This window comes from Choloepus didactylus, chromosome 2, assembly GCF_015220235.1.
Source record: "Choloepus didactylus isolate mChoDid1 chromosome 2, mChoDid1.pri, whole genome shotgun sequence".
Lineage (NCBI taxonomy): Eukaryota > Metazoa > Chordata > Mammalia > Pilosa > Megalonychidae > Choloepus > Choloepus didactylus.
This window is the reverse complement of record NC_051308.1, coordinates 217,979,906-218,004,589: the sequence shown is the minus strand read 5'-3', so window position 1 is coordinate 218,004,589 and position 24,684 is coordinate 217,979,906. Positions and strand designations below refer to the sequence as shown.

Here is a 24,684-nt window from a genome sequence, read left to right as displayed (position 1 = left end):
CCTTCTTCAGAAGCAGATCATTATAAATATGTAATATTTAGGTGAAAAGAGTGCAAGAGCCCCCTGGTGGTGCCCCTTCAACTTGCTTTGTCAAAGCAACCCCGTCACAACTGCCTCCCATAAAGAAAAACAGCTTGTCTAGATAAGCACATTGAACCCAGCAAAGAATCTGCAAAAATACTACCTACACCACCTCACAAGCAACACAGTCCCTTGCTACTCGTTGGTGGCCCTGTGTTTCTCTTCTACCCTGTTATGGGCCTGTGGACACATACTCACTAGGCATTGTTGGTTTTAAACCAGCGATTTTTTTTTAAATCCAAAAAAGAACCTAGTATGAAAATAACAAGGCAATCAGTGGTTAAACGAGCTGTACATATAGGGGGCAATTTGGGAAAATACCTATCACAGGCATTTCTCAAGTCCAAAATAATTTTGTCTTGCTGCTACTCCTTATGACCACTCCTGAAAATTCAGAGCAGAAATCAGTCCTAAAACAAAATGTTAAACTACCAGAATTCTCTGACTTCATTAGACAGAAAATCAGAGTAATGCCTACAGCCCACAATTCTACAAGTGTAGAAAGTATGATGATAACTCTCTGCCTGGACAACTTGAGTGATGGCCTGGGGTCTTCCCCTTCAGAAAACAAGTTTCTAGGATACCTACTTAGCTTCATTGCTGGAAAAGGAAAGAATAACTCTCTCAGCTAAGTTCTCTGAAAAGAGGGACTCCTCTTAAATCCCATTCCCCACTAATTTACCAAAACAAAAATCAAAACAAAAAGGCTCTTGGCTACTTTTGCCTAGCATTGGATAGGATTTTCAGGAAAAGAAACTACAACAAACACACCCCATCATAAGTAAAGACTAAAAACCACCTGGGGCATATAATATATATGCCACTGCTTTTTTTTAATTCCTAAAAGTGCCCAGGTGGGCTTAAGGCTGCCAGACTGCACACACATCTACAGCAACAAGAGCTTCTCCTATTCCTTCTACAACTTTGTATCATGGAGTTGGGGGAAAGGAGAGAAGAGAGAGAAAATATACCCTTCTCACCTCCCATCAAAAATAAACAAAAGAAAGGAGAAAAGAAAACCAAAAGAAAGGAGAAAAGAAAGAAGAAAGAAAAGAGAAAGAAAAGAAAAGAAAGAAAAAGAAAAAGAAAAGAAAAGAAAAGAAAAGAAAAGAAAAGAAAAAAGAAGAAAAGAAAAGGAATTCCACCACAGGGAGATCTATATGCCAAGCATAATGGAAGAGTGTGCTCCCCAAACAGATGGTTCTGCACAGGCTAATGTTCTGCAGGTTTTCCATAGAGACCTATTTTGAAAAAGTTAAAAAAAGACAGGAGATTTGAAATAATTCAATCCTGCAGAAATTCAAATTCCAACACTGGGAGCAAAATCATCCTTCACTGAATTAACCCCTTTTTGTCTCCTTTTCTTAACATTTTATTCATGTTATAGAGGGTATTTCTTTTTTGTTTGCTTTTTCCAATCATGAGGAGAGTGGTTGAGGAGTACCGAATCCATCACTACTCTGATGACACAGTTACGGTTCCAGATTCACATTTCCAGGTACCAAGAGTTCCCTCTAAACGTCACAATCGAGTCAGCCTTCGTTTACATTACTTTCTACTGAACACAGCAATGCCCATTGGTATCTCTAAAGCGTAATCGCATCTTAGGTCGGTATTTCTCCAGGTAAAGCAGCTGTTTGGAATTGAATGCTCCCCTTCTTTTTCTGAAAACACAAGAATGGCAACTTTATCAAATTAAAAAAAATAAAAGAGCTGCCTATTTACTGAAATGCATTCTTTACTGCCTAAGGCCTTTACAACTAATTCCATACACATTTCCCATACCATAAGACTTCTTAAAATGAAAGAGCTGAGTTAAAACATCAACTTTCTGAGCTTCCGTAGAAGGAATGAACATATGTTTTTTTGCTCTCATTAGTCTATTAATGATTTAATAAAGGTCAAAATGGTTTATCCAGGGTATCTGACTATCGTCTTCCCAATTAGATTAATATATTCTTCAGATTAGAATTGGTAGCAAATATTTAAGATGCTAAAGAAAAAGATATTAAGTTGAAGAGAAGCAGACTCAATACATAAACAGATGCACTCCTTTGAATATGCCACCTTCTTATAGCTGCTACCATACATTTCATGTTCTCTGTCACAAACAGTCGTCTTCTTTTTAAGACTTGAAAGGGAAAGTGCAAGACAATAATTGTCAAAGAATTTTGGATAACAAAATAGCATAGGCAGTTACTCCAGACTGATGCCAAGATTCTATCTGGGAACTAATATCCTGGTTTTATGCCCGAACAGGTCACTTAAGAGTCCCAGGCAATTAACTGCTCTCTTCTATAGACTCTTTCTTGCCTCTTAGTTTTAGGGATACTAAGAGTTCATTTGGAAAGTATTTTGGGACATCCATGAGAAGTGACACAGGATTAATGAGATCCTACCACCTGGCTATTAACTTTCACAATTCCTAGAAATTCAAATCATACACTGGACATATTCTACAATGTCCAAATATGCCACCCAAATTAGAAAATCTTTAAAACTGGGAGTAAGTAGTATTCTGAGTTTCTTTACCATTTGCTCTTAATTTCCCTCCTCTTGTATCATCCTGCTTTATATGTTTCTGAATATACAACTGTCATACTCACTGTCTTATAAACTGAACTGCATCTTCATACTTCATTCCACATTCGATCAAAGCAAGTGCAACCAGCACAGGTGCTCTGCAGAGAGAAATCCATCTGTAAATATCTGCAAGTCTTTGGAATTAAAGGATTTTTAAAAACCCTAGATTATATATTAGCAAGGCAAAGCTTACACCTTTATTTATTCTTGTATACTAAAACATGTGATATTTCCTGTAATATAAAAATATCTCTATCAGTATAACAGCTTCTATAATATTATCTATTTTTAGTAAAACAGTAAATTCTAATCCTGTATTAAGAACTGTTAACACCACTGAATTATATATTTGAATGTAGTATAAAAGGGAAACTTTAGGTTGTATGCTACTAGAATTAAAAAAAAAACATACACACACACACACACACACACACAGAGGACTATACAACACTGAAGACCCTAATGTAAACAATGGACTATAGTTAATAACACAATTATAAAAATGTTCTTTCTGTAAATCTACAACTTCTCAAAAAAAAAAGATATCTTTACCTTGAAAAATCACATTTTATATATATATTACATCTCAAATTTTTTCACTGTTATAAATCATCAGAAATTCTTCGCTGGTCTCTAACCATTATCACAGTAAAATAAATGACCAAATTTATTATCCATTTCAAGTGCCTCCCAATTTTCACTCCAAATTGATTTTAATATAATTTCTTCTTCAAATACTAAAAAGGTACTAGACTCCTTTAACAAATTCCCTTGGTAGCTAGGAGTGTGGCAGAGAATCAGTAATAAGGAACAGCACTCTAAGTGATTATATTTTTAAAAAATCCAACAAAGGACATTTCTGAAAGTCCATACAGGGGAAAAAAAAAAAATCATGCCTTCATTTGCAAAAACAAAAACAAAAACAAACAAACAAAAAGTCCATACAGGGAACCAGGATAACTAAGGATAACTAGGATAGGTACTACATTAAAAATTGCCCCAAGTGAAGTTACACCACTACCCTCAGTCATTAGGATAAGGATTGAACCTTATAACCCTTAAGAAGAAACTATACTACATTAAATTGCGCAAAAAAAAAAATAGCGAACAAAAGGGCTGAGGAGCTAACAGGATGAGTCACCACCACCTTGAGGCGACAGCAGCCTGCACTAGTGTTTTGAGTCAAAAATTGGTATTTAATCTGCTGTTAATGGCTCTGTTCCAACACCATTCCAAGCAATGCTACAGGAAAAGGACTTTAAAATCAAAGTCAATTCTCGTTCTCCATAAATTCTTTCAAGAGTTTAAAGTTCAACCATCTGCTCTCTACCTAACAAATTTTCTATTACTCTCAATCCAAAAATAACTGTATAAATTATTCAAAGTCGCCCATTTCAAAGACCTGAAGCTTTGATTACCTGAAAGGGGGAGAAAAAGAAAATACACTGAATTAAGACTGTATTTTTAGCTCAAGGATAATTACATTAAATCAGTTTCAAAATAACTTCTGTACTAGATGTGTATACATCTAGTATAACACCAGAATTAAGACAACCAGATAAAACCAAAAAATTGTTTTGAAAAATCATTACGCAAGTTTTTACTCTCATTTCTTTGTCTTTCAGGCAATTTTATATCATTTAACATAACAAATTCAAATTTCTACCAAAGCGAAATTTTCTGCCGGCTTATGTTGGCATGACAATGAATTCACAGAAGTTAAGGGCTTACCTTCCCAATCCTGCAACACAATGCACAGCCACACAGCAACCTGGCTCTTCACGAAATTTAGTTTTTAATAGGTTTAGCCAATCATCTACTATCTGATTAGGAGGTGGAGCTCCATCATCAAATGGCCAATCCTGAAAAGAAAAAATCTTTTATATTAATTTCTCCAGGATTAATAGCCAAATGCAGAATAACTACACAAAGTACACAAGGAAGGCCTAGTTGAACTAACTGTACAATCTAGCCTTAAAAACACAGTCCTGAACACTGCTGCAAAATGATCCAAGATCTAAATTAAAGCTTCCCAAATAAATTAGCCTTCTCAATGAAATGTAGTCAATGTCATAAGTATCTATTTTATCTTAAGGGAATCTCTTTATCAGAGTGGTAAGAGGCTAGTGTTTTCCCAAATATTGTATTTGAGTAGAATACTAATTAGACATAACAGAGAAAACTGTAATTAAAGCCAAGACAAGTAATAGAGGACAAAACACATAGATATGATTTAAAAATCCACTCTGGCAAAAGACGCTACTTGGTACCAACTAGCATCTCATTGGTCTCTACAAGTATTTTTGAGGATCATCCTCCAGATGGCTGTAAATTATAACAACTTTTCTTTAGAGAAACGCTCTCTGATAAGAAATTTCCAATAGTTAGAAGGTTATTAACAAAAACATACTACCATTTTTATCTGTGCATATATACTTTTAAAAACCAATGCCAAATATTTTTAAAGTATTGCCTAAACTGTACATATCCCGCTTAATAAGCACAGCACTTCATGATAGGATCCTGAGCAAATGGACACCATTTTCTCAAAATATTCCTTTCTCTTTTTGTCTTCATCAATTTGCATTGTCTTTCACTTAAGACCAACTCCATGTGCATTCACAGTAAAGGGAGAGAGGTTTACCTTTCTTGTTACCTAGCAGAAGGACTTAAGAAACCAACACAAATCAGCTTTGAAGAAAGAAAGGATAGGAAATCACATTTTATACATCCTCTCTCCCATCTAGCTTCAAGGACAGAAATACAAGAACACTGGGAACTTTTTAAAAATTTAAGGCTATTCTAATGAGATTGGATAAGGACACTTTTAAAATACTAGAGAAGGAAAAACAGAAAAGTGATAGAGCACTAAACTGAATCTGCACTAATCATTGGCATCACTAGAACACTTCATGTAGTCCATTAGCCATGATAGCATATTGTTTGAATTGTCAACTATGCCCCATAATTAAAGGGCTTTCAGTATTATCGTTATAAATGTCATTATTCCAAAGTTTAACTGTAATTAGCATTACAACCAGCAAGCATCTTAGTCGAGAGCTTATTCCTCTAATAGTCCCTAAATGCATCTAGTTAAGAAACAATAATATAAAACCTACTTCACTTACTCATATAAGCAGTTTCTATCAAAAATAAAATACAATAAATAATCATTTAGAAGCATCTGAACCTCAAATTGACACTGCTGAAATACCATTAGTCTATTCCAACGTATGTCAGATTTTCAAGAACATTTAAAGGACTGAAAGGTCTTATTTTTAGGATATCCTCCTACAGTGAAGTGTTCCAAATCCTCTTTGCCTAGCAAAAGCATATTAACAATTCTTTTTAAAATTTCTATGTCTGGGAAAAGGAGACAAATTCTAAGTGTCCTTGTTTTTCCAAATTTAAGTTAGACCTTTAACCTTATCTGAGCACAACTTTTAAAACAAAAGAAAACAAAAACCTAGACTTAAGGACCTGGATTAAATCCCAGACCTACCATTATCTTCCACAAACTAGTTCAAGTTCTTTAGTTAATTTCTATTTCACGAAGGTGTTTACCAACATTACTGATTCAAACAGACTATGGTAAATCTGCAGTTCATTTTCTCACCCTGTCATCTGTCAAACAAGCTGAATACTCATCTTCCCACTGAAGAGCAACAGTACAGGAAAAAGAACTTGTATTCAGCTAATTTAGAAGTTTAAATTTTGTTGATATTGTTTTTAAAATAGGGCTACATTTTACAAATATTTACACTTACCCCCCGTGATTCCCAACCCAAGAACCTTAGTCATTTAAAAATGGGAATGCAAGTAAATTATTACCATACCATACTATTAAAAACACGTTTTAAAAAAAGTTTAGCTATTTAGTTTTTGTGTTTTTCACCCCCACCCAAAATGGAGGTGAAGAAATTTTATAGATCAGATATGAGGTGACTGCCTTACAAAAAGAATATTTATTCTCTGCATGAATTACCTTCCAAACCACTGACCAATGTAATAAAGACTACAGAACTACCTCTCAATAACAAGTAGGAGCATTACTTTGTACCAATAGCTTAATACTTTCTTCCTACCCAACTACTTACACAATACCCAAGCTCTCTTCCTACTATACTGCCTTCCCACAATCAAATAACATAGCTCCAGGAAACCCAAGACTACAAGGTCATTTTTCTAAAAGCTGGCTCCTGCAACTTTAAATAACTATTTAGGGAAGACAGTATACAATTTTATCAAATCTGAGGCTCCTGTTTTCTATAATGAAAAGCATATTTAGGTACTAAAAGAGAGAGATAATTTATAATAATTCTAATCACTTTTATACTGACCTATAAAACTGACCTATAAAAGAAATCTAATTACAAAAAAACTTCTAAGAAATCTACCAAAAAGTCAGAAACTATGCTAATTACTCTGGAGCAAGTTACCTTCTCTCTCTCCTTATTATCCTTTCCCCCTACTTTTTTTTCCCCTACAAGTTATCCATAAAATATTAACTAATCTTGTACTTGCAAAGTGGAAAAGAGTATCTCCATAGGTGACTTAATATCTGATGGAAATTACAGTTAGATTCAAAACAGTATCTTAGAAACAAAAGCTAAATACTGCATTAATGCTTGAAAGAAAACAAAATGCAAATTTCCATTTTCTTGATGTGTGCACTAAATTTTGTGGGGTTTTCTTGTTGAAAACACTCTGCATTTGTAAACTTTTAAGGGCACAAATGAATAAAGTTGTCAATTTATTAATCCAATAAACAATTGCTATGAACACTGCATCTATTATAAGCTTAAAAAATAAAATTACTGAATGTCATGTTTTATAAATATCTGTTTGAAAGGTACAACTTGTTTATAGTGAAAAATAAAAACACTGCACACTCACAAGAACATGGATTCCTTCTTTTTCAACTGGAGCTTTATCATATGTAGCATCACAAACTCGAACCAAAGTTGTTACTCCATACTTCTTAAGTTCCTTCATAAAGAAAAACAAATACAAGGGAACTTGCGTTTGGAACCTGCAACTAGATATACTATTGTACTTGAAACAATAAGATATCTTTCTTAGCCTACTAAATAGACAAAGATCAGAAGTATATAATGGACACTCATTATATAATGAGTGGGAATATGAATAACACACACCTTTCTAAACAGTCATTTGGTAGCATAACACAAAAACTGAAAGTACACATTCACTTTAACCAAGAAATTCTACTTCTGGGAATTTATACTAAGGAAATAATTAAAGATATACACAAAGATTTAGGTATCAGCAGGTTCACCAAAGGCTATTTGGAATGGTGAAAAACTGGAAATATTAACTGTCCAAAAACGGGAATGGTTAAATAATTTATGGCACAGCCATAAAGCAGAATACTATGATAGCTATTAAAACCATACTAAGGAGGTTGGGGAGAATATTATTTTTAAATGTACAGTGTGATCCTATTTATATGTATGTACATCTATAAATACATACATGTAGAGAAAAACAACCAGAAGCCAGGTATCAACAGTCAGGTGTTTTTACATTGGCTTTCTGCTTATCTGTAACGTCTGATTTTTTTATATAATAAACACTTTATTTTTTTTTTTTAATTTAAAGAAACAATAAATAAAAGTAGTTTTGAAAGAGAAAAAAGTGGTATTATATTTAAAAGTCAGCTAATACCAAACAATTATAATCAGAAGTCTTGCTACTTTAAAACTCTTTCCACAGTGCCTGCCTAACCCAATGACTACCTATCTTCAAGGGTCTACCAACATCTTTTTTTACAGTTGGAGGACAGTGATCTCGTCCCTGCACTTTTGGAGGGTATGGCCAAGGAAGCCAGGGGCTGAAAATAGTAGCATGTAATTCAGCCAGGCTTAAAGGTGACGAAACAGCCTGAGGGCATACAGGCCTAGAACCAACTTGTATATTGTATACACAAAGCTAAGAAGCTCAGGGAATTATAAGCATAAACAGGAACAGTGATATCCTACAAGTAGTTTCCTTCATTCAGTTATCTAACAAGTAAAGTTATTTTGATTGCTAAAGGACTTATTTTTTTCAGAAAGGCCTACTTATAATACAGACTCAAAGAAAGGCCGAAAGTATTGTTAGGAATTTTAAAAACAAGTTTCAAAATATAAATAAAAGTGCCTTAAAATGGACTCCATAGTAACTGTCCACTGAAATGTTGTGGTGGAATTTTTTTTGACCTTAGACAAGTCAAACCTCTTTCAGACTCAGTTTTCCCACGTAAAATGAGAAAGATAGACTTAGAATCCCTCTGAATTAGTCCAGCTCTCTAAGTCTACTCCATATAGGCATCAACAGAAAAGACATTTAGACTGAACAACCTGGGCATGATTTAAAAAAAGAAGAATCTGATACAAAAATGCCACTTTTAACACCTTTCTTTCCCCGAAGTTTCTGGACTCTGTATATGGATTATTACTATTCAAAAGTAGTTTTGGGGTGGCTTTTCATCGAGGGTGGCGAGAATATCTGAAGTAGGACATGGGCTTTAATGTCAAAGACATGGGTAAGTGTCCTAATTTAACCACTTACTGTGTGCCTTTAGACAAATTACTACATCATTCTGAACCTCAGTATCCTCATCGGTAAGAAGGAGACAATAATGGTACCTTCACCTCATAGTGTTATTGTGAAGAATAAATGATATAATGCATAAAATTATTTATTATAATGCCTGAAACATACTAAGTGCTTAATAAATGCTATTTTTATTATTTTAAAGTATGATAAAAGAACTGCTAACATATGTAAAAGGGATACAAGAAAAAACATGGTCTTAGATAATCTCTAAGATCTGTCCAAATTCCATATTCTTCTTTAAAAGCTCTGTTGTAACTAATTCAACCCAATTCACCCAAGGATTGCTAGTTGCTGGGATGATCATGTTCCAATCACAGAAATAACTGGCTTTATAGTAAGAGATTTAATGGGAATTTACCAATAAAGCAGTCCAAAATGTAAACCATGCTACAATCTTACCTCTGTGAACTTGTTGAGGGTAGCATTGGTAGGGTTGTGAGTTATCAGAAAACGCATGTTCTCATAGGAGATCTCCACAGGTGCTGGGCGGTTCATTATGGCAAATAAAAAGTGTGTGCGTGCTTGTGTGAGCGTGAGGGGAAAAGGGGGCAGAGGGGCAGGGAAAATCAATAAATCTTGAAATGTTTCACAGCAGAAAACATTAAAAAGACCACTAAAATGCCTATTATCAATCAGTGTTTTCTCTATTCAACTTGTTTATTCCTTAAGAAGCTTCTCTCTTCAAGATACGTAGAAAGATTTAGAATCCACTCGAATCCAAATTCAACTCAGGCCTCAATGACTGTAGATGGATACCTTCAGACTCCAAAAAGATCCAACTACATACAAAACGTAAGCAGCCTTTACTACATTTAGGCACTAGTGAGTCAAGTTAAAAGTGCAGATCGCTTTCCACTTTTGTTTACTTGACGTTTAATTTTACTGGAGTCATTAAAAGAAATATGCTTGCAATTAAAAAAAAAAAAAAAGCCAACTATTTCTGAGGCCAGTCTCGGTGTCCAGAGTCTTCAAAGGCAATGTTAATTATGGCACATAGAACCTCCAAGCTCACTTGTCAGCGAAAATGCTGTGCTGAGCCTGGCAGAACTCTGCCCTCACGCTCAGAATCGCCATAAATGTGCAGCGTATATTCCAACGAAAAACCTGGGGGAAGAAAGCATAAGTAAAATAAACTTGAGGTTGACAGCACAGTAAACACAATGTCAGAATGCATTCCTTATGAGCCCAAAGACATCAGAAATGTCTCCAATTCAAAATTACTGCCATCTACAAAGTGTGTAACAAGACTTAAAAATCAGAGATTTGAAAACCAAGCGTGTCATTCTTTTTTCAATACAGGGTTCAACAAAGTTTCTGAGATAATAAGATATTTCTAACTCAAGTCATTTTTAAATGATTAAGCTCAGAACTTAAAGAATCTTCCCTCCATGGACTCTTTTCATCAAGTTCACAGAAACCTCTTCGTTTTTCTGCTTTGATGGTTGTTATTCTTGCTTAAATAAAGTATATCTAGGTTTAGAATTTTTATCAAAATTCCCCTTTGAGGATTTAAAATTCTTTCCAACCAAAGTATATGCAGTGGACCCCAATTATGATACTAGTTCAAAAGCACTTTCAAAAAATAAATCTCCTTTTCTTTTCCTCACAACTGAGTAACTGTTTCTACCCATAAGGGACGATGGTCAGTGAAGTGACTTGTCTAAGGTCACTCAACGAATTATTTGAGCCTAAATTCAAACTCAAATTTTCTATTAGGCCAGAGTTCTCAATGTACCAAAATGTGTAGTACTGACTCAACTAATATGGAAATCCCACTTTTTATTTTTTTTTATTTCTCACATCACTACCTCAAGAGTACCAAAGCATCTGAAAGTACTGACTCACACAACTTTCTCCTTCTCCAAAATATCAATCCTTCCCAAAAAGAAGGGGGAAAAAAAAAAAAAAGGCAAGAAAGAAACATGGTAGAATTTTTATTATTATTATAAGCCTGTTGCTTTGAAACATAGCAATCTTTGTAGCTGGAGTATCAACATAATCATGACCCGCCTGGAAGTAGGGACAAGGTTGAGTTCTTTCACAAGCCTCCAGTAAGTGCTTGTTTAAAAGCCTAAAAAAAAAAAGAGAAAGGTGGCCAGATAGAAATACATGAAAGAGAATGATTATTGGACCATTTTCAGGAAGAGATTGAAAGATAACAAAGAACCTAGGCCTCCAAACTTTCAAGCCTATTCTTCTACCCTCAAATCTTTTTAGGATATTCTTATGGAATTTCATTTTGTAAGTTGCATATCTGTGATTATATTACCATGGACACAAGCCCAAAACTAAAACCTTCTTAAAATATGAAAGATACATGCAAAAAAAATTCAAAATGGCACTCTAAGAACTTCAAAAATACCTCAGCAGAATGAGATACCCACTGCAGTAAAAACATAAAACTTCTATATTCATACTAAGGAAAAAAAATACACACTACCCCTCTTCTTAACTCATGATTCTAGCTGTAACACCAAAATGCAACCAGCTTAGATTATACAAGAAAATATTCCGTAAGGAATCAAGGAATTTTAGAGCTAGGAAACAACCACACTGACCCCCTTTATAAAGAAAATGATGTTTGGGGTCCAGGGAGGTTAAAATGTCTTAGTTAAGAACACACTGCTAATAAGCAGCAGATCAAGGACAAAAACCCATGTCTCCTAATTCCCTATTTGTTTATCCTCCAATTTTGACCCATGAAGGTTCCTACATATTTTTCAGTCACAATCTTTGCAATGCAAGCATATTTTCTTCAAAAAAAAAAATTGCTTGGATGTTCATCTGCAACTCTGTGACCTTATACTGAGGGGAAGAAGGACGGTTATAAAAGTAGCTACTATTCAAAGAATAATTGTCTGCATGCAATGCAGAGCAAAACACAAGGAAATTCTAACCTGTTTGAATCCCTTTGGTTCAATGATGTTATCTGAACTAATAAGTAGCTGAGTAAAGGCAATGAAAAACAGCATTGTAATGATGGCCAGGCTTAAAAGGGTACAGTTCTCCCATTAAGTATTCCACCCAGTCTCCAGTATTTGTCTGCTCAGCAAACAGCAAACTTTATTCCATCTTATTCCTCCAACCTCATTTTGGAAGGACCACTTCCAGGCAGGGATGAGGATAATTCACTATTATCATTTTCAATTCTTAACACCCTACTGAAATCCCCAGCAAAGGGATTTTTGCCAAAAAAAAAACAAAACAAAACAGTATATTCTATCAATGTTAACAGATACACGATAAAAGCAAGCTTCTGTCCCCCCCCCTCAAAGGTTCAACTAAGCATCAACAGTTAAATTCCTGCATCTGTCAATTCAGATAAACTAATACTACACATAAAAGAATTCAACACAAACAAACTATACGAAGTCATAAACAACCAACTACAGTCGGGAAGTACTCAAAAGTTGCAGAGCTCTATGTTTTAGCATAAGCTCAAAAGCTGTACATCTTACAGGAAACCTTTCTTCCAACGTTGTCTCCCTCGCATTCTATCCTACCTAAGAAAAAGTTTTCGTTTTAATTTACTAGGTGATGGAAGGAGCTGATTTACCTGACATCTAACAGCAGTCAAATCCAAATATGCATCCAAATATCCTCTCCACCCTTCAACTTTATCTTTTACAGATGCTAAGTTTTAAAATGCTGAGTTTGGGACATTTCCATTTCCTAGGCAACATTTCAATTTTTAACAAAAGAATTTAACTTCACTGAAGGATTAGAAAGGTTTGGCTGTGACAGAGAAATCCTTTTAAATTAAGAGGAAGGGGAAGGAGGGAAGGAAAGAAGAAAGAGAAGGAAGAAAAGAATGAAAAAAGGGAGAGCTGGAAGAAAAAAGCAAGCAAGCAGAGGCCTTTTAAGCTGAAACTGCACTGTCAGTAAAACTAAAAGTTAATGTTACAATAGAGATGACAAAACTTTGAAGAGGTATGTTAAAAACAATTTAAATATCCAGTGTCGATACTCCATTACTAATATCTATGTAGGTGAGTATCAAAAACCAAAAGGCACAAGACATCCAATATTTAATCATTTAATTACAGCACATTCTTAAAAAGGAAAACTAGGCAGAAGTTTAAAAAAAGTAAAACAAATACATGAACTATATGGAAAGACGGCTATGATACATCAATAAGTGAAAAGAACAAGGTGAATTAGAGTATGAACAGCATGTATAGAAATATTTGTGAGTGCTCTATATGCTTTTACACCCTGGACTATCTGGGAGGTAACAAAGAACTGGTAACAGTGGTTGCCTCTAGAGGATGGGGAGGACTGCAGGGCTGGGTTAGGACCATGATCTACTTTATTCTAACAAGTAAATACCTTCTGAACTAAATGCCTTAATTTTTTTCCATGCACATATATTACCCTAATTTTTTTTAATTCTCTGAAACAGGGTGATAAAGAACCCTGAGACAATTTACAATTTTAACTACTTTCTTAACAGTGGTATAATCATGAGATCAGAAAGAGCTTCAAGAAGTTAGTCCCTCTGTCCTCAGCAAGCGTGTACCTAAATAATTCCAAAAGGTAGTTTTCTTTATTAGAGACACTAAATAATTTAGTAAAATTCATGTCCTGCCTTGGCAACAGTAATTCTAAGTTCACTGCTCTTGCTGCACCTTTAAGTACATGACATATAGTATATGCCCAGTAATTCAAGGATATGAGAGGACTTTATAAAATCAGCTCCATTTAATGTCACCAAACCTTGGTGGATACCCTTTTAAAAATCCTGTTAATCTGCTCCCAAAATGATTTCCACTGAGAAATCACTTTTTATATTTCCAAATTAAAGTAAATGATACATGGTACCTCTAATTTGATGGGTTATGCTAGTGTTGACCAAATTAAAACAGCACATTATAACACACACACACACACATATATATATACACATATATATATATATGCAATGAAAGAATTCTAGATCTCAGGAAATCAAATCTAAAAGCAAAGGATCTAAAATCAAATCTAAAAGCAAAAAGTGTCACTTTTGTTACCAGAAATTCTACAGGAAGTTATGCAAATTTGAGTCAGCTTGGTTTTTACAATAAGGCAACATGAAAGCATAATAACTATATATATGACAAAATTTTCGCAACAAATTTTTCTAAAAACAAGTAAGTATGAACTATCTAATCTGTCAACCATAAAGAATGTATCTTCATGAAGGGCTAGACACATTCCTTGCAATTCGACTAGTTAAGAATTTATTAATTCAGCAAATATTTACTGGGCATAAACTATATGTCACATACTTAGAGGTGCAGCAAGGGCAGTGAACAAAACAAACAAAAATTCCTGTTGTCCAAACAAACAAACAGATAAGGGCGCCCAGTGTTCTTTTTTACTTTAGTAGCTCTTTTTCACTTTAATTATTATTCTGGTTATTTTTGTGTGTGTGGTAATGAAGGTGTCAGGGATTGATTTTGGTGATGAATGTACAACTATGTAATGGTACTGTGAACAATCGAATGTACAATTTGTTTTGTATGACTGCATGGTATGTGAATATATCTCAATAAAATGAATATTAAAAAAAATTCCTGTTGTCATGGATCTTACATTTTAGTGGGCAGAAAAAGACAAAATATGTCACTGTTACAGAGAACAATGCAAAATAGGGGAATCAGCAGTGCCAGAAGGGAGGGGGATTCCAATTTTAAATAAGGTCATTAGGAAAAGCCTTATTAAAAAAGTGTCACTTTATCCAAGACCTGCGGGTATGAGCCAAATAGATATTTGAGGGGAGAGCATTCTAGGCAGAGGGATTAGCTGTACCAAAGGTTATAAGGTGGGGACATGCTTGGTAGTTCTAGGAATAGCACTGGGGACCACTGGAGCAGAGTGCTACTAGAGCAGAGAGGGAAGGGAATAAGTAGGGGGTCAGAGAAATAAAAAAGCCTCGTAGGCTACTATATGGACTTTGACTTTTACTCAAAGCTGAGAGAAGCAAGAGTGACAATTTGCATTTTAAAAGGATCAGTCTGGTTGCTTCCTGAGGAGACAGGCTGTAAGAGGGTTAAGGGTGGAAGCAAGGAGATCAGTTAGGAGCCTGTTGCTATAATCCAGGAAAAGAGATAATGGTGGCTTGGACCAGGGTAGTAGAAATAAAGGGGATGAGAAGGAGTCACTTTCAAGATATACTTTGAGGTAGAGCCCAAAAGGGCTTGTCCAGATTGGATATGGGATTTGTGAAAAAAGAGTCAAGGGCCTGAGTAATTGGAAGAATTCTTAGAAGCCTAAATTTGAGACCAGTTAACCAGAAGATGCAAATTAATGTTACTTCCCCACTTCCACTGACTATAGACCTGGGGAGTTGATAAGGAAAAAGTTATCCATTAAATTTTACACAAATTAAGATCCAAAATATCTTAATATTCAGAGACTTTTTAAAACACAGATGGTAAAAATCTTCTCAACTATCAAGAAAAAAAAAAAAAAAAAAGGGAAATTCCTCTGTCAAGTACCACTAAATCTAATGCATTTTGACCAGTTGAGAAAAGTGAAGACTTTGTAAACTAAAGAGAAGGCAACTTTGCTAACTAATTGCTCATCTTCTGGTTAACAGATCTCAAACATAAATTTTACTCATCTTTCATGACCTACTCCCAATGCATCAGAGCCATGTATAAACAACAGCTCCGGTTCATCCCTCTATTGTTGCAGTTATCAAACTAAAATTGAATACATCTGACTCCTTGAAATTTAGAAGATGCAAATTAATGTTAATTCCCCACCTGCACTCATTATGGTCCTAGGGAATTGATAAAGAAAGTTATCCATTAAATTCTGCGCAAATTAGGATACAAAATATCTGTAAATAAGCTAAAAATAGCAAAATAGTTTTTTACTGCTAAGAAAAAAAAAGTCTCAGTTACTCCCTTGGTTATTCCCACCTTTCCACTTCCTCATTTCAGGAGGGAACTTGAGAATCAAGTTCCAGTACAAAAATCAATAATCGGTTCTATAAAAAGAAATTATGACCTTGATGGTGGGAAAATGTCCTAACATTTCAGAACCAGAAAGAGATATATAGTTTGCCACTCAGAAAGAAAGGGAAAGCAATTCATGATCATATCCGGTTCTGAGAACAGTGTCAGTTATTTACTGAAGTCTTGTGGACCCTTTTTCCACCCAAACGAAAAGGCAGTGGTTTCAGCATTTGTTTATCCTTGGCGATTAGAAGCAGTTGTTATTTTCTACAGATGCCTACCTCTACAAGTAACTATAAGACAAAAATTATATTAAATATTTTCATGCCACATTTGAAAATATTTTTCAATTTTGTACTCCACTATTCCTCTAAAGAGTAGCAATTCTCCAGACGAATCTCTTGTCTTGTTTTTTTATTTCATAAATAAAAATTTAAATGAAGGTAACAGGACCATGAAATTTGCACTTTTTCTAAAAAAATTATTTGAGTACCAATGAAAACATTAAAAATCCAACAGCACAATTCTAAAATTGAGCAGTAATCTTGTTTTCAGTGAATCCTTTAAAAATTAAGCTAAACAGATCCAATAACCTGATTCTAATTTTTCATATTTTTCATTTCAAGCAAAGATATCATGGGTATCCTCTCCATGGGCTTTGTTTAAAGACTTCCATTTGTGTGCATTTTAAGACTCAGAAGCCTTTTTTATAAAGTTTAAGCACATTCTTTTCCAAAACAACCATGGTTATTCTCCCTCATACAGTAAGAACTATATCCAATTTGTTACTTTTTCATAAAATCAAATCCTAACATTTGTTTTCTTCCTTCCCATCTTTCTTTTAGCTCCAAAAATTTTCTAGAGAACAATTTATGTCTCAATAATTTTTAGTTTTCAAGATCACTATACATATATTAACCCAAGAACTGCTGAATCAATTATTTCATTAATAAAGTAATGTATTTAAGATTCTGAACTTTGATTGTAATAAGAATCCAAAATGACACCTGGATTCTGCCTGTCAACATCACTTTGAAATTTCTTCTGAGCTATATCAGGATAGTTAGAATGACTGTAGCAGCTGCAAGTTCCCTGAGGTTGCAAAATAGATACTTGGGAAAGGTTATTTGAATCACCTTTCAAAATAACCTACAACACAGGAGCCACATGCAAAGCAAAAATTTCCAGGCTATTGTTAGCATTATTTAGAATATACCACGTTTCAGAGCTTTGCAGTTTACAGGTCTACTTAACTCTTTCATTTCCCTATTCTGTCAAATGTATTGAGCGAATTTAAAAGTCTTGTTCAACTATCCACCCCCACTTCCTCTTCTAAACTTGCTTTTTATAAATTACATACTTCACAGGCATCTCTCTGTGTACTGAGTATAGTATACAAGATAAACAGACAAGAACCAAAGTCATTTTGAGTTCCTGGTGGTCTTATAAAATACAATCTACCCATTAATTGCCCAATAATGGCTTGAATTTATTTTCCCAAAACAATAGCATTTACAATCTTTCAAAGTCATACAGTGAAAGCAGTTATTCCACACTGCATATAAATGTAAAATAAAAATGGTAAAATACCTCTATAATGTCATATCAAGGTGTTAATATTCTCTGCTCACTAGCTTATTTCAACATGGATTCACATTCTTTCTCAATTAGAGGATGCAAACTTCAATCTTTCTTGTCCTCTTCTTCCAAATGCTTACTGAGATGAGGGACAATATACCACCTCTGAATGATACTAAAATGCACTACATTCTAATTCAGTCTTTCAACGAGCATTCGTGGTGCTCTGTATGTATATATAGACATTATCACATTATCCAGGACAAAGATCTTCGAAAAAACAACAGGGATAAAAAGCACTTGGTGATGGGCATTCAATTTTCACCTTAATACTACATATTTTGAGGACACAAAGTAAGCATGAGTAAAATAGCATAGGATTACTTCAGGAAAACTTCTGAATAAAGGTAAAACTTATAAAGCAATATTGGAAGACTGGTAGAAGGCATAAAGAACATGAAAGCGTGACTTGAGGAAGGAGCTCAGTCCTTGATTAGATAACTGGGGAGACCTTGACAAGGCTGAGAATTTCAGAACAACTCAAATGCAATAAAGGCTCTTAGGAATTTAAGAGTAGAGTAGTAGTCAAGGAACAACTCCACTAACTGAGAGAAAGCAAACACTGGCATACTGGTGGGCATCTTCTGAGTTACTGAACAGCCCCATAAAGACAAGAAGCTTAACAAATACTCTCTCAACTTATTAAATCCTACTAGTTAAATTATTTTTTCCAGTAAATAAATGATATGAGTTTAACTAAATTCTACTTGTTGTTGACTTCCAAATGAAGATCCCATCTCACTAGAAAAACAGTTGAGAGTATAGTCTATGACTTACATTTGAAGTGTTTTCTACCCAGAAAGAGCAAAATAATTAGAATTTAAACTAATCACCAAAGGAAACCTGTTTGTAACCAAACATGTGCAATGAAGAATAATGTCCCTAGAAACTACTGTTTCTCCATCACATCCTTCTCAATTTGCTGACAAATCCTGCTGATGACTCATATCCTTCTGTACTAACCAGCTACCCTGTTCTCTCATGATAGTCTCTTCACCAATAACGGAAAGTAGAAAACACATTAATTTGTTTTGCAACTAAAAACAGTAAATGCCAACATATGTACACAAGCCCAATTTATAAATACTGTGATGGTATTATCTAGCGAGTGTTTCCTATATAACAATGAAAAAAAAAAGAAAAAGATGCTCAAATCTTAACTAAAAATAAAGCACTAGAAGAAAGAAGACCCATTTGTGAATTTGAATTCTTGTCAAACAATACATTACTTAAGAGCCAATACTTCTGGCTATTGCAGAAACAAAAACATAAAGTAATTTATCTGATCTGCTAAAGCAAATATATCATGTGTGCACTTTAACCCAAAATGAATTAACATTTTCTGGGAAGAATGAAATTTCAACCCAAAATACTATGAAAGGAATTAAATACACAGTTCTCTGAAGGTAAAGACTTTTGTTCTAATGATCAAAATATTTTTTCAAACCAGGTTCAACTAGCAAAGAAAGGGTCACAGCAAAGCTCAATCTTAAAATTCTCTACAGTTTCAAAAGCCAATGTGCAATGTAAATTTATATGCAAATAATGAAATTTAGTTTCTAGACTACTTAAACTGGAGTGGATTCCATGTTACAGAAGCCATGGGTAAGGAAATCAATGCAAGCAAACAAAACATTTGTACTTAAGTCACAAAAAAACTACTGGTATGATCTGTTAACTCCTTACTGTCATTTATTCTGTAAAGATTTTGGGGGTCCTAGAAACCATACCGTTTGAACAGCTAGTACAGGGAAAACCACCTTAAAACGTGCTAAAGGATCATTTTCTCACATAGGTCCTGGTACACAAAAGGAACTGTGGAAAGTGGACAGAGACAGCAGTGCTGAGGCTTCTTTTGTGGAGGTGTCAGTGACAGTTTCTAGTTCAGCCTAGATCTCTACAACTCTGGAAGCAAAAGATATACATACTGTACCCATTTCAGCTCTACACCAAGCAATCCTGTGAGACTTCAAGTCCCAAGAGAGTGGCCAGAAAGTCAAAAGAGCTCAAGTCTGTGGTTCAGGCAATAGAATAAGTGGAAAAAAGCCACCAGGCACCTCTACATATGATATTATGAAGTTCAAAATGGATAGAAGGGTCTCCTAATATTCCACAAATTAACAAACTCAAATTGCCATTTCCCGAAGTAATTATAATTGGTGCCATCCAAAGACTCCTGTTTTATAGAATCAGAAGATAAGCATCAGTTTCTACATAATCCAAATAGTGTCCTGAGAGAAATATTAAAGTAGGAACATCTCCAAAAGAAAAAAAAAAAGTTATGCAAGTAACTAAAGTATGCTTTTTTCCAAAACATATGCACACACACATAAAACCCCTAAATGTCAAGCAAAAAAAAAGGGCCAACTTCCTCAAGTACCTATTAACTCCTACATAGCTCCCAGTAAAATGACTAGTTTACTGAATAGAGAAGTTCAGCCAAAGATTTAGGTGCTTTAAGCCCCAAGAGGAATATATATTTTTTTATTCCATTGCCATCTATGTACTGATAACCCTTTAATTTGGATACCAACATCTAGGATTTCACAACTGACCTATAAATCAAGTTCCTATCTGTAAAAATGAAAGAATACCACTTCCTCACAGTATTGCTAATTGTTTAAAATTAGATGATACATGATTCAGCACAAAGAAGGTTCTCAACAAGGGAATGCTGAAACCTAAAGCCTAAAGTATCCCAAGGCCACAAGATCTCTATCACACTACCCTAACTCCATAAACATAACTAAATCTACCTGGTTAAGACTATGGATCCTGGTTTGGAGTTACTCAAAATTGTGACAGATGTCCAACTTTTATTCAACAAGTAGCATAGCTACTTGGTATTAGCACCTGAAGAAATCCATCTAACTTGGGTTTCACTCTTTCTAAGTGCAACAGCTAATATATATACATACTGCTCCTCTGCATCGTACTTGCAAATGCTTTTTTCTAGATACCACTGGTTACCAACTCCAATTCCAACTAAAAGGAACAAGTACAATCAAACCCTGCAAAATAAATCCCTACTAAATTTCAACTTTGCATCTCAAAATTATAAAGTTTCTGCAATTACTGCGTAAGGAAATGATTAAAAGACACAATGACTAAAAAGTTAATTCTTAAGAAAAATAAATCTGAAAAATCTAAGAATAAATCTAAGAAAAACATAAACCTCATATACAAATTTTTTTCAAGTAAAATATGAGTTCTCAGACTTCTTAAAAAAAGTTTTGTGCAAAAGCATTCAAACATTTACTTTTCCCTTGTGCCACCAAAGTTCAATGATGTTGTAAATGGTTTTTGCCTATAAATTTGTTTCGTTCAAATTAAATATTACTTGACTGACTCATGGAAGGAGTGTCTGACTTTTGCTTTTCTGAGTCAGAACATACCCAGTTCTGCAGTTCTAAAAATTCATTTACAAAGGTGTTCTAAATGCCAGCATTTCTAAGCTACTAAATACAAGAATTAAACTGTGGCCTTAGTAGAAAAGTCTTAGTGGTGACAATACTTTGAATCTGTAGTTCAATTTATAATTAACAACCAAACGTTTTTGCATATTTTTTTTCTGTAAATGTAAGATTTTACCGAAGTGTCTCAGTTTGCATACTTTTCACTTGATGTTCACAATCTCCTAAGGACATATTCCACACAACTGAACCAAGAGCCTTTCACAAAAAAGTAACAACTTCTAGTTGACTCCTGGCTCCAACAAATACACTCTTACCCTTTCCCCCCAAATTAAAAAAAAAAAAAAAAAAAAAAAAATTTAAAACATAAAAGGTTGCTGGGTTTCTTTAATCAGACTCCTCTCCCAGACATATCCCAGGTGCCCCATAAAAACTGTCTCAAAGCACACACCCTAGGGCCCCAAGAGTTTCAGGGCAGAATCTCCTCCCAGATAAAAACCTAGCCTAGGCCCTAAAGGGCCTCAAGTCAGCATCTCCCTATATGATGTCCTTGCCTCCAGCCATTCAATCTTCTGCATTAATTCCAACAGCTCTCATCTGTACAAGCTACCAGATCATAAAACATTGTGTGGATGAGAAACCTCAAAGTGAGATAACCTACTGAGAGGGTAGTAATGGTGCAGTAGCAAAATCAAGGGCTTTAGGGTGAGACAGACCTGGGTCTTTAATCCAGCTCCAATTCTTATTAACTGTGTGACCTTGGAAAAGTTAGTTAACCTCTTTGAGTCTATCTCTTCATCTCATCACTCCACTGTATATCCATGAGGGCTCATCACTGTATCCCTAGTGATCACTGTATCCCAGGAAAGTAGAAGCTACTCAGTATCTGCTGAATAGATGCAAATTGAGGATATCTACCAACTTTCTGTAAATGTAAATGAGAGACTATAAAAAGCACCAGGTGTGTTAGTAGGCCCAAGATAATCCCTTCCCCAGCTGACTAGTAATACTATTTACTATTTCTGAAAGTAGAGAGATTGAGAGAAAGGACACTTCCCTCTGGATCAACATAAGCTAAGAACCATCACACATGACAAGGGAGCCAGATTGAGAAAAATATAATTTCTGGCTTTTAATTACATAACACAAATGCTTTTACCTGTAATTCTATGTCTAATTTCTAAAAGGACCACCCTACTCTGGTAATCATATTGAAAGACCTCCTAGGTGGAAGTCTTTACTCTTATATGAATTTCTCAACAAACTTCTAGGAGATTTTTCCATATTTAAGGTGTAAAATACATTATCAAGAGACCCTTCATCAAGAACCCTTACTTCTACACCACAAGACTCTGGACAAAGTCCATGACAATCATTAGTCCATTCAATCTTCAATATGAAACAATTTTTAAAAGGTCAGGGTCAGAATATTGGCAAACCACTCCTCACCATCTTCACCAATACAATACATGATGGCAAGTGATTCTGAAGCCCTGATAATGTGTCATCCTGTGTCCCTAATTTCCTTTTGCATATTTAAGTGCATTAACTTCACTCACTTCCTGTCTGAAACCACTATGTAATAGAGCATGGCAGTAAACACTACCATATTTTAATCCAGTGGTGGTTGCTGTTTGGTGACTCGGTGTCAGACAAGCATTTGCTAAATGCCTAAAGTGATTCTAGGGCTGCTAGTCATTTTATATGATGTTTCTTCACAAACACCAGGAAATAATCAACTATCCTATGGTTCATCAACACTATCATGTTATCATCATTAATATTTCTTATGAGCTTTTCTTCAGAAGGGCATCAAAGAGCCACAACCTAAAGATATTACTTCATTTATATAACAATGAAATATTTTTCACCTGAAAGACTAGCAGTACTTTAAAAGAGTCTATGAATCTGAATACTCGACAGTCAAGAGCCTAGGGTCCTGCCAATAGACAAGCTTGTTTTAGTTATCTCTCAGAGCCCCAGACCAGAATGGGATGGCAACCACACCACTGACGAATCTGGAAACTTAAGCCATTTTCAGAGACAAAAGGAAAGTAGGTGAAACACTGGGGAATAAAATTACAGAAAGAAAAATGCACGCCCTTTCTCAAAAAAAATCCCAAAGTCAGAAAGGATCATAGCGCCTCTGGAACAGACTCCTATATCCTTTCCACCTACCTGAACCCAAGGACCCAGGGAAGGGTTGGTCCTGAAAAGGAGTCCCTAACCCAGAACATCAGGGTTCACTACACCAAACACAAAGACCAGGGGGAAGAGCCCTCCAGGATGCCTGCCCCACACTCCTGTACGCCCCCACATCTGCCACCCACCTCCCCAGGCCCTCTCACACACTTCCACCCTCACTCTCCCCCTACACTCCCATTCTCACACACACATTTCTCCACACACTTGCACACATTCTCCTCTGCACTTACTCTCACCCACACATTCTCCATCCACACTTTTTCTCACCTAACTCTCCCTACACGCACGCACCCTCCCCCGACACTCACTCGCATTCTTCTCTCAGTCACTATCTTTCCCCCCACACCCTCCAGAGATATTCACACACACTCTCCCCATCCACACTTTTTCCCTCCACTCACTCACACACACACTCATTCTTCCCCGTCACTCACTTCTCCCTACACTCACATTCTCCCACTCACGCACACATACTTCACATACACACACTAATTCACCCACCTTGTTCTCCACGCTCCTCGGCCGCGCTCCCCCCACCCCCGGCCCGGCCCTCCTTCCGGGGACGTGTCTCAGGCCTGCACTAATGGCTGCGGCGCCTCCCGCCCTCCCCTTCCCGGAGGCCCGGAGAGCCCGCCTGGAGGCCGCCCGGGAGGGGAGCACTCACGCTGGCAAGCTGGGGACTGGGCATTGAAGTCCGGCGGCGGCGGGAGCGAGGAGGAGCCTCTCTCCTCAGTCACCTCGGCGGCGGCGGCGGCGGCGGTAGTGGTGGCGGCGACGACTCCCCCCCAGCCTCGGCGCGCGACACCCGGCCCGGCCCGGCGGCGGCGGCGGCGCGTGTCCACGAGTCCGTCTTGGTGCTGCTGCTGCGGCCGCCTCTGCGTCTCCTGCTACCGCCGCTGCCCCCGCTGCCGCCGCTGTCCTGTGGCGTCGCCTTGTGCCGTGCCTGGCCGCCGCTGCCGCTACAGCCGCTACCGGCAGACGACGGTTACAGCCCGACCGATTGCGCCGTCGCCACCACCGCTGCGCGCGCAGCCGGAACCAGCTCCCGCCGCCGCCCCTCAGGGGGCGCTGCGGGGCGCGGCGCGCGCACCCGCCGGCCCGCCCCCCGCGCCCGCTGACTGGTTGACTGGCCGGCTAGCGCTGACCCTCGGTTCCCGGCGCCTCTCCCGCTCCTCCTCGTGGTTCGTTCTGTTCTGCAC

General features: G+C 36.4%; 1 protein-coding gene across 1 annotated transcript; it reads right to left on the bottom strand.

Annotated features, from left to right (window-relative positions):
- Positions 1–1,483: 1,483 nt before the first annotated feature.
- PTP4A2 (protein tyrosine phosphatase 4A2) lies at positions 1,484–24,587 on the bottom strand. The gene is made up of 6 exons (XM_037827880.1): positions 24,150–24,587; positions 9,685–10,389; positions 7,561–7,653; positions 4,396–4,526; positions 2,688–2,762; positions 1,484–1,745 (listed from the first exon to the last, which is right to left on the bottom strand). The coding sequence occupies exons 2-6, from the start codon at positions 9,778–9,780 to the stop codon at positions 1,637–1,639; spliced, it is 504 nt and encodes a 167-aa protein (XP_037683808.1). The 5' UTR covers positions 9,781–10,389; positions 24,150–24,587; the 3' UTR covers positions 1,484–1,636.
- Positions 24,588–24,684: the final 97 nt, after the last annotated feature.

Bases quoted from the DNA above. Each gene is read 5' to 3' on its own strand.
- PTP4A2 (XM_037827880.1), bottom strand. From the start codon at position 9,780: ATGAACCGCCCAGCACCTGTGGAGATCTCCTATGAGAACATGCGTTTT. The intron at 7,654-9,684 runs GTAAGATTGTAG...TTCTTTATGAAG, and splicing joins CCCTCAACAAGTTCACAGAG to GAACTTAAGAAGTATGGAGT. The intron at 4,527-7,560 runs GTGAGTGTGCAG...TTTTCTTTTCAG, and splicing joins AAGAAGGAATCCATGTTCTT to GATTGGCCATTTGATGATGG.